The following is a 22,689-nucleotide window of genomic DNA, read 5'->3' on the forward strand; positions in this document are numbered from 1 at the left end:
AAAGGTTTGGAGTGGAACTGGGCAAAGGGTACTGCCTCAATGAGGGCTACCATCAAACCCAGAAACCTCACGCAGAAGCGATCTGTCATTTTGACCTGATGGTCCTCGTGTGGGACTCTATGAAAGCAACTTTCCCCTGTGGATGGAAGATTTTGGCTTGGGCTGTGTCCAAGATTAGACCCAGGTACTCCAGACTGTGAGGGCTGAAGAGCAGACGTTGGATAGTTGATTATCCAGCCAAAGGTTTGAAGGAACTGAATCACCTCTTGTGTTGACTGTTGTCTTGAATGTTGGCTGATAAAGTTGGGGCTGAGGAGTCCTTCAGCCAGGTAGCCTGTGACATGAATACCTTGGGTCCTCAGAAGAACCAGCAGTAGAGCAAGCACAGCTTTGGGCACAAATAGGAAGTGTTGGCCTCACATACTGTAGCTAAACGAATAAAACGTTAACATGAGGGTGAAGATATGGATTTAAAGACAGGCATCATGAATGTGCACCGATGCCAGAAATGATCCTTATCTGAAAGAATAATAACATATCTCGATTCTCTCTGGAATTTTGGCACATGAAGAAATAGGTTTAGAGAATTTAGGTTCAGCATTGGGTGGATGCATCCATTTGGTTTTGAAACTGTGATTCGTTTTCAAACAGAAGGAACAGGTAAAACTGCGGTCATTAAATCCCACTTCATTTGGTCTGAAGCTGGCAGATTGGAAGGCAAGCAAGTGAGGAGGAGATAGAGGCTGATCACAGACTCAAATATCCAAATATTCAGCAAGGCAGGGTCTGTGTATAGTTTCCCAGGCTATGCTGAGGATCAGCCGATCTGGAAAAGTGAAAGGAATTAGTTCCCTGGCTCTACAGTAAGGGAAGAAGCTTGATTGGAGAAGAAAAAAAAAAAAAAGGATATTGATAAATCAGAAAAAGTCTAGTGGAAGAGTTTAGGGTTGCAGCTAACGATTATTTTCATAATCGATTAGTTGGCTGATTATTGTTTTGATTGATCGGATAATAACCTTAAAAAAAGTTTTGTAAAGTTTAAAAATAAAGGAATTTATTCTTAAATATCTATATGCAGTGGTAAAGATAAAATAACCAACCACAGGCGGTCCCCCTAGTTACAAAACATATATAGTAGCATAGTCGGTGAGGTTGAAAAAAGACACAAGTCCAACGTATGTGTGTGATTATGTGTCAGTATTACATTGTATATCCCTGTATGTTGTGGTCGTTCAGGTGCTTATCTAATCGTTTTTTGAAACTATCGATGGTCCCCGCTGAGACAACCGCTTGTGGAAGGGCATACCACATTCTTGCTGCTCTTACAGTAAAGAACCCTCTACGTAGTTTAAGGTTAAACCGCTTTTCTTCTAATTTTAATGAGTGGCCACATGTCTTATTAAACTCCCTTCCGTGAAAAAGTTTTATCCCTATTGTGGGGTCACCAGTATGGTATTTGTAAATTAAAATCATATCCCCTCTCAAGCGTCTCTTCTCCAGAGAGAATAAGTTCAGTGCTCACAACCTTTCCTCATAACTAATATCCTCCAGACCCTTTATTAGCTTTGTTGCCCTTCTTTGTACTCGTTCCATTTCCAATACATCCTTCCTGAGGACTGGTGCCCAGAACTGGACAGCATACTCTAGGTATGAATATTCTTGTCCGAAAATCAATACGTGTATGGCCAGCATAAGACTTGGTTCACACTTCACACCTATGCAGTTTTCTTTTGATCCATTTCTACAATGCTTTTTTTTTCTGTGCGTTCTGCATTTTTGCACACGTGATTTTGCTGTAATTTGAGTTTTGCATTTTTTATGCTTTTTTTGGCCAATTTGTTGGTGGGCAGATTAAAAAATGCAAATTGCTGCAAAAACACACTAAGTGCTTTTTTGCAGCTTCTCCATTAAAGTCTATTGAACCAAAAAAGCAAAAAAAAAATTTTTGCGTTTAAGTCCTTGACCCTTTCCAAATAATAAAATGCAGCGGCTGAAAAAAATGTGAACGTGTCCCATAAGAAACCATGCTAAATGAACTGTACTGTGTTTCTGCAAAAAGCACCAAAAAATGCATAGGTGTGAACCAGGCCTTAAGACATTTAGTAGCAGCAGCATACTTTTTTTTGTATAACCTGTCATCATGGGGTTAAAAAAAGCTAAAATTAGCCCTTAATAGTATAAAAAGTGCAGATATAAGGGGTTAATTTATACTGTGAAACAGTGAAAGTAATAATATATATTAATTCTATCATATATAATAATAAATACGCCAAGAAGTAGGATATATGGGCATTTTAACTAGGAGTCAGACACAAAGCTATATGAAGGGAGATATAAATCTTTTATATTAAAGTAGTACTAAAAGCTGAGACTTTTTTTTTCATGGATATAATCATTTTAAATATAATGCACAATACTGGTAAAAGTTTACTTTAAATGTAATTGTAATAAAGCCATTGGTCCAATATTGACCTAAAAATCCTAACCAAAGTACTAGCCACTAGGTTGGCAAAGGTCATTGCCTCTATAGTAAACATTGACCAAACTGGGTTTATGCCAGGTAAATCTACAGACACAAACCTGAGAAGACTTTTCACCCATTTACAGCTTTCTTCATTGGAGTCTTAAACTAGAATTATAGTGTCCATAGAGATCGAAAAAGCATTCGATTCAGTAGAGTGGAATTACATGCACAAGGTTTTGGAATACATGGGTTTTGGGCCAACGTATAGGAGATGGATATCCATGCTCTATAAACACCCCAGGCAGTGTCTGAAATTTTCAACGTAGGTAGGGGCACTAGGCAGGGGTGTCCACTTTCCCTGTTCCTATTTGCCCTTGCAATGGAACCTACTGCGGTTGCCCTTCGGTTGTCCGGGGAGGTTGGGGCCATAAGGGTAGGCACGATTAATTAATTCCTCGCACTGTATGCAGACGACTTGCTTCCGTTTCTGAAAGACCCAGTTACTTCCCTATAGGCAGTGCTGGCTATCTTGGATACATTTGCTTCCTTCTCAGGGTTGAGGGTAAACTGGGGCAAGTCATCCATTCTACCCATAGATGAGGGAGCTAGTGTAGGGGCAAGCCCAGGCCTCCCACTGCAATGGGTGTCTTCAAATATCTGGGGGTGAAAATTACTGCAAAGGTTTATGATTATTTCTCCCTAATCTGCTTCCACTAATAACTATCCTTAAAACAGAAAACACAGGCTTGGGCAAAGTTACAATTATCCTTAATAGGTAGGATTAACCTACTTAAAATTATGTTGCTCTCGGTCAACGTGGGTGCCAAAATCCTATTTTAAAAAACTAGATGGCATAGTTAGCTCATTTCTAAACCCCCTAGGATAGGCATTAAAGTGCTTCAGGAACCTGGTGATCGGGGGGTTGGCAAAAGTACTATTTATTGGGCCAATTGGTGTTTGTCCACAGGTGGTGGATGACGGGGACTCAGTCACAGTCATTGCCACAGTGTTGGAGGCTGGATTTCTGGCATCCTATGAAAGCTTGCGCTTGGCTCTTTATAGGGGAACTAGATCGAATTTCCCGCTTACTCTTACTATGAAAGCCACTATTAAAGCCTGGGATTTGGCGGTGAAGCTGGCATGTCACAGTTATCTGGGTATTTCCCCTTCTACCCCATTGTGGATGAACCCCCCACTGCCCCAGTTTTATAACATTCCGGATTATATGATCTGGCCGATAAAAGGAATAAAAATGCTTAAGGACATTACCTGCTATGTGGAATTGTTGACTTTCGCACAATTGAAGGCGAGACATGATATATCTAACTTGTACATTTTTAGAGATTTCCAACTGCGGCATGCCTTCCAGGAGCAGTTTAAGGTTGTGAAAAGAAACTTTGCAGTCAGACTTAGAATCCATACTAATGGATGAGGAGCTAGTCAAACCCCTTTCAGTGACCTACAAACTACTATTCAAAAGGCTACCACAGGCTCTGACTAGATGTGGAGACAGGTGGGCATCAGAGATACCGGATGTGGAGGGGAAGGACTGGGATGACCCGTGGATCCAACCTTTTAAACACCCAATATCAGCCAGGGACAAATTGATTCAATTCAAATTTCTGCATAGGAGCTATTTTACACCAGCTAGGTTGGTCAAAATCTTTCCCTCAGTCTCAGGGAAGTGCTGGAGATGCTCCCGCTCACCTGCTGATGCAGACCACATCTTCTGGAAATGTACGCAGATCCAGTGGCTTTGGTCTGTGGTCACGTTGTGCATTTCTGAGCTTCTGGTGATACCGATCCCCACGACTATTAGGGTCTGCCTACTAGGCTTGGTCAAAGAGGTAGTGCCCTCTAGGGCTCTTAGGACTCTTCTGAACACATTATTCTTTTACGGGAGGAAGGCCATACTTCTGAAATGGAAGAAACAGGAGGCTCTGGATTTGGTATTCTGGAAGGGATTGGTAAATTCTATGATGCCCTTCTACAAAGCCTTTTACATGGCCAGGGGATGTGAAAAAAGTTTTCTAAAGTGTGGCAGGCTTGGTATAACTCTACTGACGCAGTGGGTTGATAAGCGAGTCTAATAGTTGATCTATAAACGCATTACGAGGTACCCCAGTCTAGGAACTAGGTAAACTCCTGACCTGAATCATATCACAGCTATTGGCTCCATTCTAGGATTGGCAACAGCTATTGTTTATCAACTGAATGTACATGTGGTGAATGCTGGCCTTCTCTTTTTCCTTACGGCCAGAAAAACAGGGCAACTACAAGCCTTCGTATAGCTGACAAGGTGTAAGGGTGGGGGGGGGGGGATATTATACTAATTGTATGGTCAGTTGGATTATGTTTTTCAGTGGGTTTTTGTTTTGTTTCATCTCACTGTACTTTTGGGCCCTGCATGGCCAACATGATGGCTGGTGTTATGTTGACGCAGCCTAACTGTTGTATGTTCTTCATAATATAAAACTAATAAAAAGAAAAAAAAATGAATTGTAATGCCTTCTATTACCTCCAGTCTGTCAGCTTTCACCTTCCCTGGGTTCAGATGCTGATCTTCCCTGCATAGAATCTTAAAGGTGATTTTTTTTTTTTTAAACAAACATGTTATACTTTCCTGCTCTGTGTAATGGTTTTGCACAGAGCAGCCCCGATTCTCTTCTTCTAAGGCACCCCCACCAACGCTTCTGGCTCCTCCTGCCTTCAGAGTGCCCCAATAGCAAGCTGCAAAGTATAGTATAGAGTGCCCCATAGCAAGGTAAAATAAACTTCTGCCTTTTAAAACCACTCACTTCCTGCCCAGAACTACATGTCCCATGAGGCATTGCTCCTCACACATTCACAAGTTCTCAGGCACTTACTGACATGTATGGATGGTGTACTGAGCTGTATGTGTGTTGCACTGTATTTCCTGATATGTAAACAAATAATGCATTCTGTATGCAGGCTGACTAATCGGCTGGTCGATTAATCGATTATGAAAATAGTTGACAGCTATTTTCATAATCGATTAGTTGTCAATTAATCGATTAGTTGTTTCGGCCCTAGAAGAGTTTGCTTGTCTCAAAAGAGAGAAGATGTCCATTCTGCAAAGACACTAGCATAAAACTGGAGCATAGTAAGGGTAGAAGGGGTTATAGCTGGCTAATAGCAGCGTCGACTAGTTTTCAAGTGTTTAATCTCCAGTAGGAAGCAGTATAATCCTCTTGTCTGAGAATTAACGCTGTATCCATTAAGCGGATTTCACAATGATCCACTTTTGTTCAGTTAACAAAAAGTCGAAAAGCAGAAGAAAACGGCATCCCTTTAAATCCCATGTAGCTCTTCACACTGGTTTCTTGTGCTTCAGTTGCAGTTTTGGTGCATGCTTGGTCCGGTAACAAAAAAAAAAAAAAAAAAAAGTACCAAAAAGTATGCCTCCATTGAAATGGATGGAAATGTATCAAAAATGCATAAAAAAATGCAAAACACCCCTGGGAAGTGCTCAAGCCCAGGTTCACAGTATCGCATGAAGAGGGAAATCACAATGGTACCCTTCTAATCAATGCGACTTTGGAAAAGGTTTCTGGTGGACTTCAGTGCGATTTCAGCTCCATAGACTTCTATGTTATCACATAAAAGTGGCATCAGCATAGAAGCAATCCTATGCAACTTTGATAGCTGAGTTAGAAGGATTTTTGTACACGAGATTAAAATGCAATTTGTGGGTACCATCAAGAAAATAGTAAGCAGCTCAATCAAACTTTTTAAAGACATGGGAGGCACATGTAGGAAGGACATGCACCGCTGGTGTACAAAAAACATAAGTCATTCATTCAGTGATATAGTCCATAGCTTTGTGAATACACGTGGAAGCAATTCTTCAGTATTTGAAAGTGCCTTTATAATCAATAAGAGTATTAGGCTGCTTTCACACTGGAGGGGCGGGCGTTGACAGTAAAACGCTGCTATTTTTAGCTGCGCTTTACCGTAGTTTTTGCACAGGTTATCGGCCACTAGCGGGGTGCTTTTAACCCTCCGCTAGCAGCCCAAAAAAAGGGTTAAAACGACCCGCTACAGCGGTGCTGCCCATTCATTTTAATGGGCAGGAGCGATTTAGCAGCGGTGTATACACCGCTCCTTCACCGCTCCAAAGATGCTGCTTGCAGCAGTTTTTTTAACGTCCTGCCAGCACATCGCCTTAGTGTGAAAGCACTCAGGCTTGCACACAGACTGCAGGGGAGCTGTTTTTTCAGGCTCTTTACAGGCGCCATTTTTAGCCCAAAAGCTCCTGAAAATCGCCACAGTGTGAAAGGGGTCTTAAAGGTGGGACATAAAGCAACAAAGCTCTTTACAGAAACATTACCTGGAGACTGCCCCACACCCCCTTGAAAGTACAACGCCATATGCAAAACTTCAGAACTGCCAGATAGATACTTCTTGCACAGCCTTGAACAGAGGTCAGCAAGAACTTGCTACCCTCCCCCCTGCTGCATTTTACATCAGAATAGAAGAGAACTTGGCAAAGGTCAAGTAACACTGCTGCCCTACATAAAGCCAGGTGATGCTACAACAATAGGAAAAGGAAACCAGGCCACAGTCTACCAAAAACAGACACGTCAAAAAGAAAAAAGCTAAAAAAAAAGTTAAAAACAGTTACATAAAACACTGCATATCAATATCAACACATAGCATTCCATAATAAATTTCTAGCAGTTCAACCATCAAATACCATTAACTTAAAAACCAGGCCACGTAAAATTATCGAAGGATCTCTACTGACTCACTGGGGTTGATTTACTAAAGGCATATATAGACTGTGCACTTTGCAAGTGCAGTTGCACTCATTTTCCTTAGTAAATATAACCTGGTAAAGCTTTTTGTCAATACTACCCAATCAGGTGCAAGAAAAAAAAAAACTTTTTGCTTGCACATGATTGGATGACGAAAAACAGCAAAGCTTTACCACATTTACAAAGCTTGGGAAAATGACTGAAACTGTACTTGCAGAGTGCCCAATTTATTTGCCTTTAGTAAATCCACCCCCATGCATTCCTAAAACACTATAAAACAGTTCTACTTTAACTGTATTACACATGCACAAAACAAACACCAGCATGCTCCAAGACAAACCTTCTTCCTCCTCCAGTTCTGTATGCTCTGCATACATGGCAGCATAAGATAAAAAAAGATAAATAGTTAGGGATATTGTAGTCTTATTGCATGATCTGATCTCTGTAGACCAAATAACAATACTTTTTGCATTTTACACAAAACTAAATAATCTAATGGAATGTCCTGGCAGTTGAAACCAACTGTAACTTCTTAGCGGTTATAAACTCTGTTATATCACTTGTACCCACCAGGTAAGCCTATAATATGGCTTACCTGTAGGTACTATGCATATCCCCTAAACTTGCACAGTTTAGGAGATATTCAATATGCATGCAGCCAATGACATTGGCGCATGCGATCTGAAGGTCCGGCTTAGAGTGCCAGACCTTCAGAGCCTGTGCTGGCGGCTCTCAAGCACATGCGCAGGAGTGACGTCATTGCGGCTCGGGCAACTTGCAGCATCAGAGCCAGTGAACACGGAAGAAATGCAGAGGGAAGATGTCAGCCATCACAGCAGTGAGCTGGCCCCGCTGGAAGGGCTTCGTTCTTAGGCAAGTATTTTATAATGCGCTAGTATGCAATGTATACTAGCACATTATGCCGTTGCCTTACAGGTATTTAATAATTTTTTTATTCTTCAGCCGTTTACAACACTTTAACATGCTGGTACTTGGTACCCTCTAGAACTGCTCACTGGAAGCCTGGGTATCAATAGCTATGTTTGAGGGGGTGCAGACAACTGGGAACTACTCTCCATATACAGTATGGTGGACATGTCTTGTAGTTAGAAAATTTTGGCTACAAGTGTTTCAACTGATCTCTAAGCTTTTGAACTCTGGATTCCCTTCTTAGCCCAACAAGCTCTGCTAAATCTTAGGGCCCTTTCCCTTGGCGCGAAACGATTGGGTCCGCCTGTTAAGTTTTTTAGATGGACCCAATCGGGCCCTCCAGTCTCCACTATGGACATGTGTCTGTTGACATCTGTCGACATACAGTCTGATCCTGTCTCCCCAGACATCAGGTGGGTAGGATCGGATGCCAGTTGGGGGTAAACATGCTACAGCCCATAGAGGACAGCCAGCCGTGTCTGTGTCCGCTCTGCGTAAGTGGAGCAGATATAGACCAGGCATCCACCTGCTCAGCAGGGATCAGCCGACAGATTCCCCTCTAAGCAGGTCTTAAACCATCTGGCCTTTCCAAAAATAGCTTCCAACTTCTTCATCATGTCTTGACAACAGCTAAGCAAACAATTGCAAGAGCCTGGAAATCATCCACTGTCTCCCTTACTGAAACAAAGAACAGAATCAACTCATTCATGCTACATGAGAAAACTGAAGCCAAATTGACAGAGAAAATTAATAAATTCCTGGCCATCCTTCAACCCTGGAGCCTTTTGGCCTCAGACACAATGCACATTTTTTCAGCTACTCCTAGGGTCTTGCGGCATTTTATCCAAATGCACCTACATGTTAGCCTATGTGTTAAAGCGCATGCAGTCATTTAGAGGCAAGAGTCCAAATGTAAAAAATGGAAAAAAATACACCGTCAGTGCATCCAGGAGCAGCAGCGTTTTGGGCGGCAAAAAACACCTGACGCATGTAAACGAAACTTTAACGCCAAGTACATTTAGCACTCTGGACCTTAATTCAATAGCCAGAATAAATTATTGTTCTGGCCAATTAAATGAACACCCAAGCACTTGACGTGCCTTAATGTGCTTAAATGCGCTATATGTTTTTTTTTTCTGCCAAAACTCTACTGCCAGAAGGGAAGCAAAACATCCTTTGTACATGAGGCCTAAATTTATCCCTACTGGCTTCAACCTGAGCCTTCTAGAACTTTTATCACGGTGTGTGCTACCAACTTTTTGGTTTCCTTCTTTTTCTTCCTCCCTTCTTGGAACCCCCTCACAATACATTTTGTGCAAGACACTCGTTTATCCTTGTCACCATATGTTGTTAATGATTTCACTTATATATTTTCACTAGCAGTAACCTCCCTACCCGTACAACATTCTGATCGGTGTTCTTCTCCTATGCACTTTATTCTATAGAGCTTTTTCTTTTGGTATGTTTAAATAGCACATTTTATTTAGTACATTAGAAGCACTGTGCACTTTCAGCATCTAAGAGGGTGTGTATAAAGGAGTATTTGTTTTATTTTTTTCAGACATAATTAGATGTATTTAAGATGTGTTTAAATATGGTGTAGGGAACAAGAGATAATACCACATTACAGCCATTTATGATCCATGCTGTATACTTTCTCTATTGTCGGTATAACTAGGAAAGGATTTGTGACATTATATACCCTAGGTAATATCTCAACGGATAGTTGATTCAGTGCCATATGCACTCCTAATTATTATTTTTCAACTGTAACATTCTCAAACCTTCAATCTTAGGAGAAGACTGCACTGTAAAACTAAGGGATTGATTTACAAAGATATGCATAGCCATTCGCTCATTGAAAGCGCAGATACATTTGTTTGTGTGCATGGGGCAAAAAAAAAGAAAAAACTAATGTAAACATGCTAAATTATGTGCTACTTGAATGGAAAATAAAAACAATAAATATAGCATACGGCCACTTGATGGAGCTAAGTATTAATATATGGACAATAATAAGTAAAATTATTCTCTGTGCAAACCTAATAGACAAGCAATGTCCTATGTTAAGTTGTTGCAGAACACACTGTTATATACTTCCCATGTAAAATGAATACAAATAAGACGTGCTGCACGGCAGTGATGTTTCTGTATTTTTAAATATGTTATGTAGGCTATTATCCTTTTTGTGCAGCAATATTACCTGTAAATCTTTGTTGCAAAGACTATAGTCGAAATCAGATGTCACACAGCAAAAAAAAGATAATAAAATTATAATCATGTATTATTGTACAAACATGAAAATGTGAACATAGTCCAAATCCTTAATCACTTGCCGCCCCGCCACAGTACAATTACTGCAGCATGGCAGCAGCTGCAGACTCAGTCACATATACATTAGTGCCTCTGCCTCTTCTGGGTTAGGAGCGTGCAGCGCATCCCTCCTGTAACGCTGTGTCCACTGGACACATTGGATTATTGTTACCGGTAACCAGGTATCGTGATCGCTAGGATTGGTCACAGCAATCACATGATAACAATGTAAACAACCTGTCATGAATGGCTTTGCATTAATGAACAGCTTGCTTACTGTTGTGATCTGCGATTGGCCGACAGTAATCGCATAGTACCTGGCTACGTGAACCATGTGATTTGCTTAGCTGTAGCAAACTACTGATCACAACTGGAAGCAAGCTGTTTGTGACAGTTAAAACGATTGCTTATCTAGTGATCATCACTGTATAAGCAATAACCGTATAAAAAAAAATCCCCAATTACCCCCTAGTGACACTAAGCTATTTTGATTACAGTAAAAAAATAAGTTAAAAAAAAATTGAATAAAGATGTATAAAATTTTTTTCTTTTTTTTTTTTTTTTTTTTTTTTACATACTGTCACCAGTCCGTATCCCTGATCACCTCCACACCAGTCAAATGATGACGCTGTACTGTACAAAAAAAAAAAAAAATGTGGAAAAAAACTTTTCATTTCTTACATTTTGTAAAAAAACTGATGAAAAATTACAACTAAAAAAAAAAAAAAAAGGAAGAAAGCCCTCAGTACATCACAAATTATCAATTTTCTAAATATATAGATCATAGTTTGTAGACGCTGTAACTTTCACACACACAACAACAATTAAATGACAATTTATTGGGATTTTTTTTTTTTTACCAAAGACATGTAGCAGAATACATTCTGGCCTAAATTTATGAAGAAATTTGATCCTAATAGATATGCTATAACGGAAAGCAGAAAATATAGCTTGTTTTTTCAAAATTTTTGGTCTTTTTTCATTTATATAATAATAAAAAACAAAAAACAAAAAAAAACAGTGGTTATTAAATACCACCAAAAGAAAGCTCTATTTGTGTAAAAAAAATTATATACATTTCATTCACATACAGTATTGCAAGACCGTGCAATTGCCAGCTAAGTTGCACAGTGCTGAAAAGCAAAAAATGGCCTGATCATTAAGGGGGTAAAACCTTCCGGTGGTCAAGTGGTTAATATCCTTAAGCTTCAGTAAACATGAATAACACACAAATGTTCACAAAAATAAGTAAATCTCTTCATATGTGCTTTTCACCAAATCTTGTGCAATCAGTGTATCATCCTTGCACCTTCAGCTCCATTACCCACCTGCCGACAGCTCACAGTAAATATACTACGAGCGGGCAGCAGGTACAGGCATGATCACGGCCTTCTTTTAGGTTTGGAGCGTGCATGTGCGCCCCCTACAGACTCATGCTGTCATTGGCTAAAGCACAAGTTTGTCAGCAGGTTTCAGCCAATGATTTTGGCCGTGAACCTGCTGATCGACTGTAGCCAATCACAGAGTGGTTCTGTGTCTTATTTGTAGACACAGAAACTTCTCAGTGACCACTGAGTTAAGACAGCACATTTGCACTTGCACACACATGTTAGACCCATTTAACCCTTTCATTGTCCTCCAGTTAACCCTTTAATTTTCCTGTCACTCAACCAGTGTCATTAATACAGTGTCAGTGTACAGTATTATCACTGATCAGTGTATTGGTGTCTCTAGCGAAGTCCGATAGTGTCAGAATCAGTTAGCGTTCCTCCCAGTCAGGGTCAGTTAGCGCCATCACAGTCACACTATAAGCCACTGATCACTGCGATTAAAAGTGTAGTGTCTGTACGGATCAGTATCTTGATCACAAATAGAACTATACTAGTATCCCCATTCCTATAGTGTCCTCAAAAAGCAGAGTGTTAGCAGGATCAGCATTGATTACTGTCAGCACTTGCGTTTAGCCGCTACCAGGCCTTTAGTGTGGAGACCGATCATGGTTTTTGAATGTAAAACTTTTTTGGGTCTAACCCTTAACATGGGCATTACATAAAAAAAAAAAATGAATTGCAGTCATATTGATCCACAGACCCGATTCATCATATGCCCATGTTCTCTGCTGCAACGGCCAGGAAAAGAAATTAAACAAGTGTTTTATGCATTTCAGTGACAATACCCTCTGACGTCCCCAGAGCGACCCTCACTATGAACGACTTCACAGAGTTTGTCCCCTCAAAAAATACCTCTCCCAGAAATTGGCAGGTGTGTATACGCCCCAACAAAACATTTGCATTGAGGAGTCCTTTTGACGAGATTTACAATAAAGTAATATCTCCCCAGCGAACGTACCAGCTATGGGGTTAAACTCTATAAGCTTTGTGAAAGGACCACAGGTTATGTATACCACTTTAGAATATATGAGGGGAAAAAAAAAAAAAAAACAGTCAAGTGGAGCGCCCCCCCCGAATGCCCAGACTACATGGGGAGCAGTGGCAAGATAGTTTGGCACTTGTTAACCTTGTTCCTTAAGGGGTACAGTTTGTACATGGACAACTTTTATGCAAGTGTGATACATGGGTCATTACCTCTCCATTTAGAAAAGCCTGCTTGCGCAATGAAAAACTACTCGCAGTGAAGTGGAAGGACAAATAGGATGTATTCATCCTGTCTTCCATTCACGCAGACAAGACAGTCCAAATTAACACGGTGTGTCTGGTGTCATTGAAAAGCCCCTGTGTCCACGAATATTATCTTTATATGGGAGGTGTAGACTTCAATGACCAAATGATGAAGCCGTATTTAGTTTCCCACAGATTTAGACTGTGGTACAAAAAAGTGTATATATATATATATATATATTATATATATATATATATATATATATATATATATATATATATATATATATATATATATTTATTTATTTCAATTGGCTATATACAATATTTTTGTTATTTATAAAACTTCTGGAAGAACTGAATTCTTCCCAAAATTTCAGGAAGCGATCATCACAGCCCTTTTGTATCCAGAAGGTACTGTGGCCCAAAGCCAAAATATGGATGCAGTTAGCCAGCTCATTTGAAGCATTTTCCAGATGTCCTCCCAGGTACCCCAACACAAAGGGCACCCCAAAAAAGATGTTATATCTGTAGTAAACGCACAGAGAGGCGCAACACCCTTTTTTTTCCCACCTGCCCTGGCCAACATGGCTTCTGCATCAAGGACTATTTCTGTCAATACCACACACTAGTGGAATATTAGTCTAGGGTACAGCACACACACAATTCTGCACAAAGAAGGGTTTCTAAAGATGTTAGTCAGGAAACTCTCTATCACATTCTGAGAGACCCTCAAAGGCTGGAAATGTTGTGGTGTTTCATTTAGTTGAAGTGGATCTAAACCTGAAATTTGAGCTAAACACATATCTGTAGTGTTTTGTGATCTCTGTTCAAAGCCCTATGTCCCCTAGCTTTGTCCTGCTCCGTTCGTCCGTTATCAGCCTGAGAACTTTCTCCTCCTACATGGAAATCCGGAAGTGAAAATTCTAACAGAACGTGCACTTTATAAACAGTATATCAAGGTGAAGACAGAAGATATACATGTATACAGAGATTTCTTTCATCCCGCTGTATCATCTGAGGCTGTTCACTTCACTGGGTATACTGTATGTAAGGGTTTACATCCACATTAATGTTATATTGTTACTGTGTGTTATTGGTAAAGGAGTTGTAAACCCTCATGGTTTTTCACCTTTTCAAGTGGAGTTCCAACTTAAAAAAAAAAAAAATTAAAAGTCAGCAGCTACAAATACTTTCAGCTGCTGACTTTTAATAATCAGACACTTACCTGTCCCAGGGTCCAGCGATGTGGGGGACCGAAGCCCCGCTCATCTCCCCCTCCTCTCTGGGCGCCGGGATTTTCATTGTGGGCGCCCGGCTGTGGCTTCACAGCCTGGTGCGCTCTGTGACTGGCCGTGCAATCATCTGGGACCTGTGACGTGTCCCAGATGATTGCCGAGAGGAAGGGGGGAGAGGTGAACTTTCTTCCGGTGCCGCAATGCCCCGGAAGGAATTGGGAGCTGGAACCCTCTAAAAAGATAGGGTCACCTTCCCTTAAAGCGGAAGTTCCATTTTTGTGTGGAACTCCACTTTAAAGCATTCTATGCATCAAGGTGAAAAACCTTCTGTAGTGCTGCAGCCCCCCAGTTTTACTTACGTAAACACTGTCCTCCGTCCGGGAATGAGCACACCATCTCTAGCTGGTGTCTCGTGTCCTGACTGGATAGATTGATAGCAGCGCAGCCATTGGCTCCCATTGCTGTCAATCAAATCCAATGATGTGGCAACGGGGGACGGGGTCGAGCCCTGCATTCTGTGTGAATGGACACAGATGCGGGAATAGGGAGCACGCCCGCACAGGTGTCCACCAAGGAAATCGCTTCTCCAACGTGGACACTCGATGCAGGGAGGAGCCACCAGCGCCACAACCCCTTTAACTTATTACTTTGCAGGAACGCCAATTAGCTGCAGCACTGAACTGTGTATTCTGATAGCAGCACGGTGCTGCTGTCAGCATACATACATCAGTGCCTGCAGTGCTGCAGGGGGAAATTTCTCCACCCACAAATAAAAAAAAAAAAGAACATGTATGCCCAGCATTGGGAGCATGGGGTGGTCAGTGGGCAGTAGCTCCTATACTTTTTTTGGCAGAGCATTCTTCATCCACATCAATGGATGTGAATGGAGGCATCTGTTGCCATTTGCGTCAATCCAGCAGTACTTCTAAGTAGATGTAATGACATCATAGTTCTGTCACGCCCAGTATAATATATATATATATATATATATATATATATATATATATATATATATATATATATATATATATATATATATACATATACACATATACACACACACACACACACATACACATATACACACACACACCATAAAATCTTCTATTGACTCAACATGCCTCTCAGCAAATACCTTGGGGTGTCTTTCCAAAAAAATGGGTCATTTGGGGGGTGTCTGAACCATCCTGGCATTTTAGGGCCTCCAAAACTGTAATAGGTAGTCAGGAAAAGAAATAGTTACACCCTGAAAGCCTGAAGGTGGTAAATGGATTTTGGGCCCATGTACATGGCTAGGCTTCCAAAAAGTATGGTATGCCCATACTCTGCAAATATGTTGGGGTATCTACTTGCTAAAAAGGGGTAATTTGGGGGTGTCTGAACTGTCCTGGCATTAAGGGGCCTCCAAAACTGAAAGGTAGTCAGAAAGTCAGCGCTGCGTAAATTCCAGTGTAATAGGTCCACATGTTAAGGTGAGAGCATATTATGAAGGGTGGTGGGACTCACCTGTGGTAGTAATGGCGGTGAAGGAGCAAGGAATATGCACTGATTGCACAAGATTTTGAGAAAAGCATGTGAAGAGATTTATTTATGTTTGTGGACATTTATGTGTTATTCATGTACCCTGAAATTTACAGATATTAGGGATTTGGACTGTGGTTCACATTTTCACATTGTATACACCATAATAACAAATTTTTATGATTTTGGCTATTGCCTCTGAAACAAAGATTCACAGATAATATTGCTGTTCACAAAGAATGGAGGTTATATAACATATGTTAAAAATACATCAGGCCTGTAGAATGTTAAAAATGTTAAAAATACAGAGGTGTTGCATGGCACTTTTTATTGGTATTCAGTGTATTTGCAGTCCTGTGCTCGCCACTGACAGTGTAATGAATCAGCTACTGCAGAAAGTAAACGGCTATACAGACTTGATACAATGTTGCAGAGACAGAACACAACTATGTCTGACAAGTTTACCAGACTGAAACCCTTAACAAATTCACAAGAGATCACCTAAGGCAGTTTCTGTAAATTTTTCCAGTCAATGCGCCCTTGAAAAATATTTACAGTCACAAAGCAACCCAGAATAAGTCTTGGTTCACATTACTGCGCTTTGGGGAATGTGCGCATTATTGCACGCGTTCCCCTACACACAAACGCACTACTCCTTAGCAGACGCACAGGGGTGCCATTAATTCTTAATGGTACCACCAAGCATTGGCAAACACGGTGCATTTTTGGTGCACCAAGGTTTTAAAAAAGGGTTTGAATTTCATTCCCTGCATTTCAGCAGGCAGTGCAGCCTACTGAAATTAAAAAGGTGGACGGGTTAGAAAAACCCATGGCACACCACAGGGGGGTCTGAATGGCACACCATGGGGGAGGGGTTGGGGATCAGGATGGTGCAGAAGAGGTTTCCTGGTGCAGAGCAGTGCAGGGAAGCCGCTGTGACAGATCTACTTGTTTTGGTGTGCTGATCCTCACCAGACCCTCCACTCTTGTCCATCCCACATGGTGTCATCCACAAGCATTGTAGATGGACTGGAGAACAGAGCTGGTGGCAATCAGCACAGTACACCCAGGGGGTGAGCTCAGGTACGTTTGGACAAGATCCCGAAATCCGAGCTATCTCACCTAAAAGCTGTCAAATATATGGTTGGGGGGGGAGGGGGGTGTCTTTACAAAATTTGAAAGCTGTAAAAGAAAAAAGAAAACCTGCAGATTTTTAGAGAAATTTGGATATTAACATTTTTTCCTACGTTTATTTTTCACCATTTCGCAAAAAGGCATAATTTAAAATTTACAAAGATTTGTAATTTATTAACTCAACACAGGTTAAGCCTTTATATTTAGTGGGAATTTAGCAGGAATTTTGTAAACTGTGCTGCGTTTTTTTGTGCCAATAATGATTTGTGTATTTTTAGAGAAAATACTGTTTTAATAAACATTTGCGCAAATATCACAGGGCCTTAAAAATCAGTAGCACCTTTTCTTTTTTGTACAGGTCACGTGCTTTCAGACAATATATGTTTTGAAGGGTCCTTTACAAACTCTAAAAGCTGAAAGACCCTTTTCACACTGAGGCAGTTTTCAATCGTTTTAGCGCTAGAAATAGCGCCTGTAAAGCGCACGAAGACTGCCTGAAAACTGCCTCCCATTCATTGCAATGGGTGCTTTCACATCCGGACGGTGCGCTTTGCGGGACATTAGAAAACAGTGCTGCAAGAAGCATGTTTGGGGTGGTTTTGAGCGCTGTAAGGGAAAAATAAAAAAGGAAATGGAAAAATTGCAAAAATGATCTGGCCACCTGACTTTAAAAGTGTCACACAGGGCCTGGCAGCGCAAGGGTTAATACGTATCCTCTACTGTCTAAACCTAAAAAAACATGCTGGTGGCTGTCCCAATCATGGTGTGCCCAACAAGTACAACCTACAATTTAAATCAAACTGGGTAAGCCGGGTGTGAATTATTATGCTGTAAGGCTGTTATGAGAGAATACAGCCATATCACTGGGTGACAGAAGTTCCTTATTCAGTACTGTATAACATTTGTGCAAAATAAAATAAACAATTTCCCCTAGTAAGCCAGGGCAGAAATAAAGAGAAGAAGGACTTAAGCTTTAGGACTGAGCATTTTCAAGCTGCAGTGTGCAAGAGGCCTTCTGGGGACACTATAAAAAAAAACTGAGGCATGTTTATTGCCAGTGTCCATTTTCCCTGTAAGCGTCAGTATCACTCCTATCAGAGACATAACTAGAAACCATCTGGGGGACCCCTCTGACCCCCAACTTCCCTCCAAGCCCGGGGCCTTTCCCATTGATCCCAGGGCCCTTTACTCCCATTGCTGGGCCTTTAATTACAGCCCGCAAAGGGACACTTTCAAATGTTTTGCAGCAGGCCCCCTTCCTGCCGTCTTAGGTAGGGTTACTACCTTTTCTCCATGTCAAATCCAAACACTTTAGTGGCGCACAGGAATTTTTTTTCTCTGCAGTATAAACTATACATATATTGTTTTATTAAATAACATTTCCAATCATAAAAGTCCCCCTTACATCAGAGTCTGCAGAGCCCCCCTTACATCAGAGTCTGCAGAGCCCCACTGCAGAATTTCCACTTGCACTATAAGGAGGATATGTATGCACTCTGGAATTTAAGAGGGAACCCCGATTTAAGGGGGGGCGCTGATGTAAGGGGGAATGCTGTGGTGTAAAGGGGAACTCTGATGTAAGGGGGTCTTTGCTCACCAAAGCCCCTTACATCAGAGTCCACAAAGCACCCCTTACTTCTGAGTCCCTCTTACATTAGAGCACTCCCTAAGAGGCAGGAGAGAGAAGGGAGGGAGTGGGGACATTTAACGCACAGTGGAAAAATGGTGAGCTCACTCAGGCATTGGCACCTTTCCTCATCTGGCTGCTGGGTTTCAAACTTCTCATCCACACATCCCTTCTTGGAGGCACTGCCAGGGAGTGTGGGTACGTGGCAGACACAGGAGGTGGAACTCCAGGGTTCGGTCACAAGTGTGACCTTTGCCACCCTGGAAGTTCCGCCACTTACTCCAGTGTTCCTCAATGGACGGGAAAGAACATTTTTGCAAAGAATAACTCAGTTGGTATAAGTTAAATGTGTCATAAAAGGGAATATGAAATAGACAGGTAGACAAATAGATTGTGTAGAGCAGAATCTTTAGTCCCTGGTGGCCCGCCAACTTTCACTGAATTAAAAGGAGGGAATAGCTAGATAACTGCAAAGAAACATGAATAGTATTTGCCCCAAATTCTTAACTGCTTGTGTGCGAGCTTTATATTTGCAAATGTTATATATATATATATATATATATATATATATACACACACACACACACACAGTGGGGACGGAAAGTATTCAGACCCCCTAAAATGTTTCACTCTTTGTTATATTGCAGTCATTTGCTAAAATCATTTACGTTCATTTTTGTTTCCTCATTAATGTACACACAGCACCCCATATTGACAGAAAAACACAGAATTGTTGACATTTTTGCAGATTTATTAAAAAAGAAAAACTGAAATATCACATGATCCTAAGTATTCAGACCCTTTGCTCAGTATTTAGTAGAAGCACCCTTTTGATCTAATACAGCCATGAGTTTTTTTGGGAAAGATGCAACAAGTTTTTCACACCTGGATTTGGGGATCCTCTGCCATTCCTCCTTGCAGATCCTCTCCAGTTCTATCAGGTTGGATGGTAAACGTTGGTGGACAGCCATTTTTAGGTCTCTCCACAGATGCTCAATTGAGTTTAAGTCAGGGCTCTGGCTGTTGTGAAGCCACTCCTTTGTTATTTTAGCTGTGTGCTTAGGGTCATTGTCTTGCTGGAAGGTAAACCTTCAGCCCAGTCTGAGGTCCTGAGCACTCTGGAGAAGGTTTTCATCCAGGATATCCCTGTACTTGGCCACATTCATCTTTCCCTCGATTGCAACCAGTCGTCCTGTCCCTGCAGCTGAAAAACACCCCCACAGCATGATGCTGCCACCACCATGCTTCACTGTTGGGACTGTATTGGACAGGTGATGAGTAGTGCCTGGTTTTCTCCACACATACCACTTAGAATTAAGGCCAAAAAGTTCTATCTTGGTCTCATTAGACCAAAGAATCTTATTTCTCACCATCTTGGAGTCCTTCAGGTGTTTTTTAGCAAACTCCATGTGGGCTTTCATGTGTCTTGCACTGAGGAGAGGCTTCCGTCGGGCCACTCTGCCATAAAGCCCGGACTGGTGGAGGGCTGCAGTGATGGTTGACTTTCTACAACTTTCTCCCATCTCCCGACTGCATCTCTGGAGCTCAGCCACAGTGATATTTGGGTTCTTCTTTTCCTTCTCTCACCAAGGATCTTCCCCCCGATAGCTCATTTTTGCCAGACGGCCAGCTGTAGGAAGGGTTCTGGTCATCCCAAATGTCTTCCATTTAAGGATTATGGAGGCCACTGTGCTCTTAGGAACCTTAAGTGCAGCAGAATTTTTTTGTATAAACAGATGTGTAAATAATCACTTTATGTGAACCATTAACCCATCAAAGCGGCGCTGTTCTCAGTTACAAACAATGACTAGTAAATAAATGTCTTTGTAAAGCGCAAGCAAAGAAATGCAGGCAAAAGAATTCCAGCAAAGACACATAAAAAGGAACTTGATCTGGAGTCTCCAACTGAATATAGCGAATATGAGTAGCAGATCTGATGAGTGCACCTTTCACCATCTGTTATGACACCCCGTGCTGCACAACCCCCCGCAAGGGGTTCTAACTCACTGGAGCCAAAAGGTTAACAGGCCTTGGGTAATATCCTCACTCTGATTACTCCCGAGGTCCTCCAGGGTAGGTAGTCAAAGGACAGCAACAATGTCCACATGTAAAGAAGAGACCCCAAATAGTCCAGTACCGTTTTGATCATTTATTGTAAATCAAACAGACAAAATAAATAAAATAAACTAGACGGATCTGTGGGCGTAAGTCCCTTCCAATATTGGCCCTCTAGCTTTCGGTCGGTTGGTAATACAAGACAACTCTAGTAACTCCTCCCGAGACACATAGGAGCGGGGTACAGGCTGGACGGATGATAAGCAGTCACAGCTGATCGACACTTCCTCCCGCTGGTGTCGGAAGCTTCGGGCTTCAAGCGCACTGCGTCCTTACGTGATTGCGGTTGCCGTGGGGTCACGCTCTGACTAGTTTCGTCATTACCACTTTTTCAAAGAGCGTGACTTCACGGCGTACAGATCAGAATTTATCTTAGGAATAGGGGGTGGAGAGTGATCAACACTCCGCCCTAGTGTATGCATATTTTAAAAGATGTAGATCTGATTGGTAGGTGCGTCCCTATCTTCAATTAGGATCGTATCCATACCCCAACCGACCTTAAACTGCAGGCTATACACTTTAATATTATTGCGATGTGAATGTGACAGTACACTGCGGTAAATTTGCCATAACCCTGTCTCATATAATTAAAAAATAACTACATCACAGTTCTTATATCGTAAACCAAAACAAAGCCTCCCCTCTTCTGTCTAATTAAGGTGCAACTTAGGAAAGAGGGTCGCTTGTCCCCCAAAGGATACTAAACTGTGTATATATATATATATATATATATATATATATATATATATATATATATAACACTAAAATGAAAATTTAGTGATTTAAAAAGTGATACCTAATACGGTATTAATATCATATAAAACGTAATTATCACACTACAAAATTAAAATCGCATGAAAAATTACATATAAAATTGCAAATACTCATAGCAACAGTGGCAATTCTAGTAAAGTTAAAATGATACTACTGACTAAAACCAGTCGGATTAAAGATACCTGAATGGCATTAGATATATAAAAAAATCTCCAAAATTAAACAAAGGAGGTTGGTGATAGACTCTACAATACCTCTGTGTATCACATAGGTACAACAATACATAAAAAAAATTGTATTTATAAAAAAAAAAATTATATATAAAAATTCCTAGAGCAGATTCAACCTAAATTTAAATGATCGTCCTCTCTAGTGACCCTAGAAATCACTTATAAAACAATTAATGTCGAGTTCTATATTTAACCCTTTCGGGCTGAGAGTGTCAGTTAAAAAAAAAAAAACATTGAGTTTATTTTTTTTGATAGATCCCTTACAATATTTCCCCCCTCCATGATTGTTTGATGTGATCGATCCCCCAAAATAACAAACCAGAAGGGTCTTGCTCGTGATGTTGTTTAAAATGCAGGGGTACATTGTGGTCTTTATAACCAAGGGATATTATGCAAATGTTCTGTGATTCTAGTTCTTAAAAGACGCTTGGTGCGACCTATGTACATTAATCCACAAGGACAACGCAAGGCATACACGACATGGGATGTGTTACATGTAATGAAGTGCTTAATTGCAAATTCCCTGTTGTTAGAAGTTGAGGTAAATTTTTCTTATTTCCTCATAGGTCTAGCCACCTTTCTGCAAGCTTTGCATTTCCGGCATGCAAAAAAACGTTTTGCCGCCAGAAGGATGAATTTCTACCGGGGGGATCAATGATCTTTTTGACTATGACATCCCCAAAGCTTGGCGCCTTGCGATAAATGATCCAAACATAGGACATGCCAATGTTTATGGAAAATATTCTCCACCTCCTTGAATTGTGAATGTAAGGGAGATATAAAACTCCATTCATGATCTAGGTTTCTTTCAATACTCGGTGCATCTCTTAGACAATGATCCCAAGGGAGAGCTCTAATTTCCTCAATGATAGGGTCTAGATGTTGGGATTTGTAACCTTTTTCCACAAACCTATTTTTTAATACCGTAACTTGTTGGTCAAAATCCT

The 22,689-nt window shown here is 41.0% G+C and overlaps 1 protein-coding gene across 2 annotated transcripts in view; it reads right to left on the reverse strand.

The window, feature by feature from the left end:
* Nucleotides 1-22,689, reverse strand: part of LOC141101798 (multidrug resistance-associated protein 1-like) — a 716,249-nt gene that overhangs the window by 186,364 nt on the left and 507,196 nt on the right. The window contains exon 20 of one of the 2 annotated variants that reach the window (XM_073591133.1): nt 7,583-7,609. The exons of the other annotated variant lie outside the window; for it this stretch is intronic. Coding sequence (XP_073447234.1) covers nt 7,583-7,609 — 27 coding nt within the window. The remainder of the gene's footprint in view (nt 1-7,582; nt 7,610-22,689) is intronic. 2 annotated transcript variants of the gene reach the window in all.

The sequence above is a fragment of the Aquarana catesbeiana genome, linkage group LG06 (assembly GCF_042186555.1).
Source record: "Aquarana catesbeiana isolate 2022-GZ linkage group LG06, ASM4218655v1, whole genome shotgun sequence".
Classification (NCBI taxonomy): domain Eukaryota; kingdom Metazoa; phylum Chordata; class Amphibia; order Anura; family Ranidae; genus Aquarana; species Aquarana catesbeiana.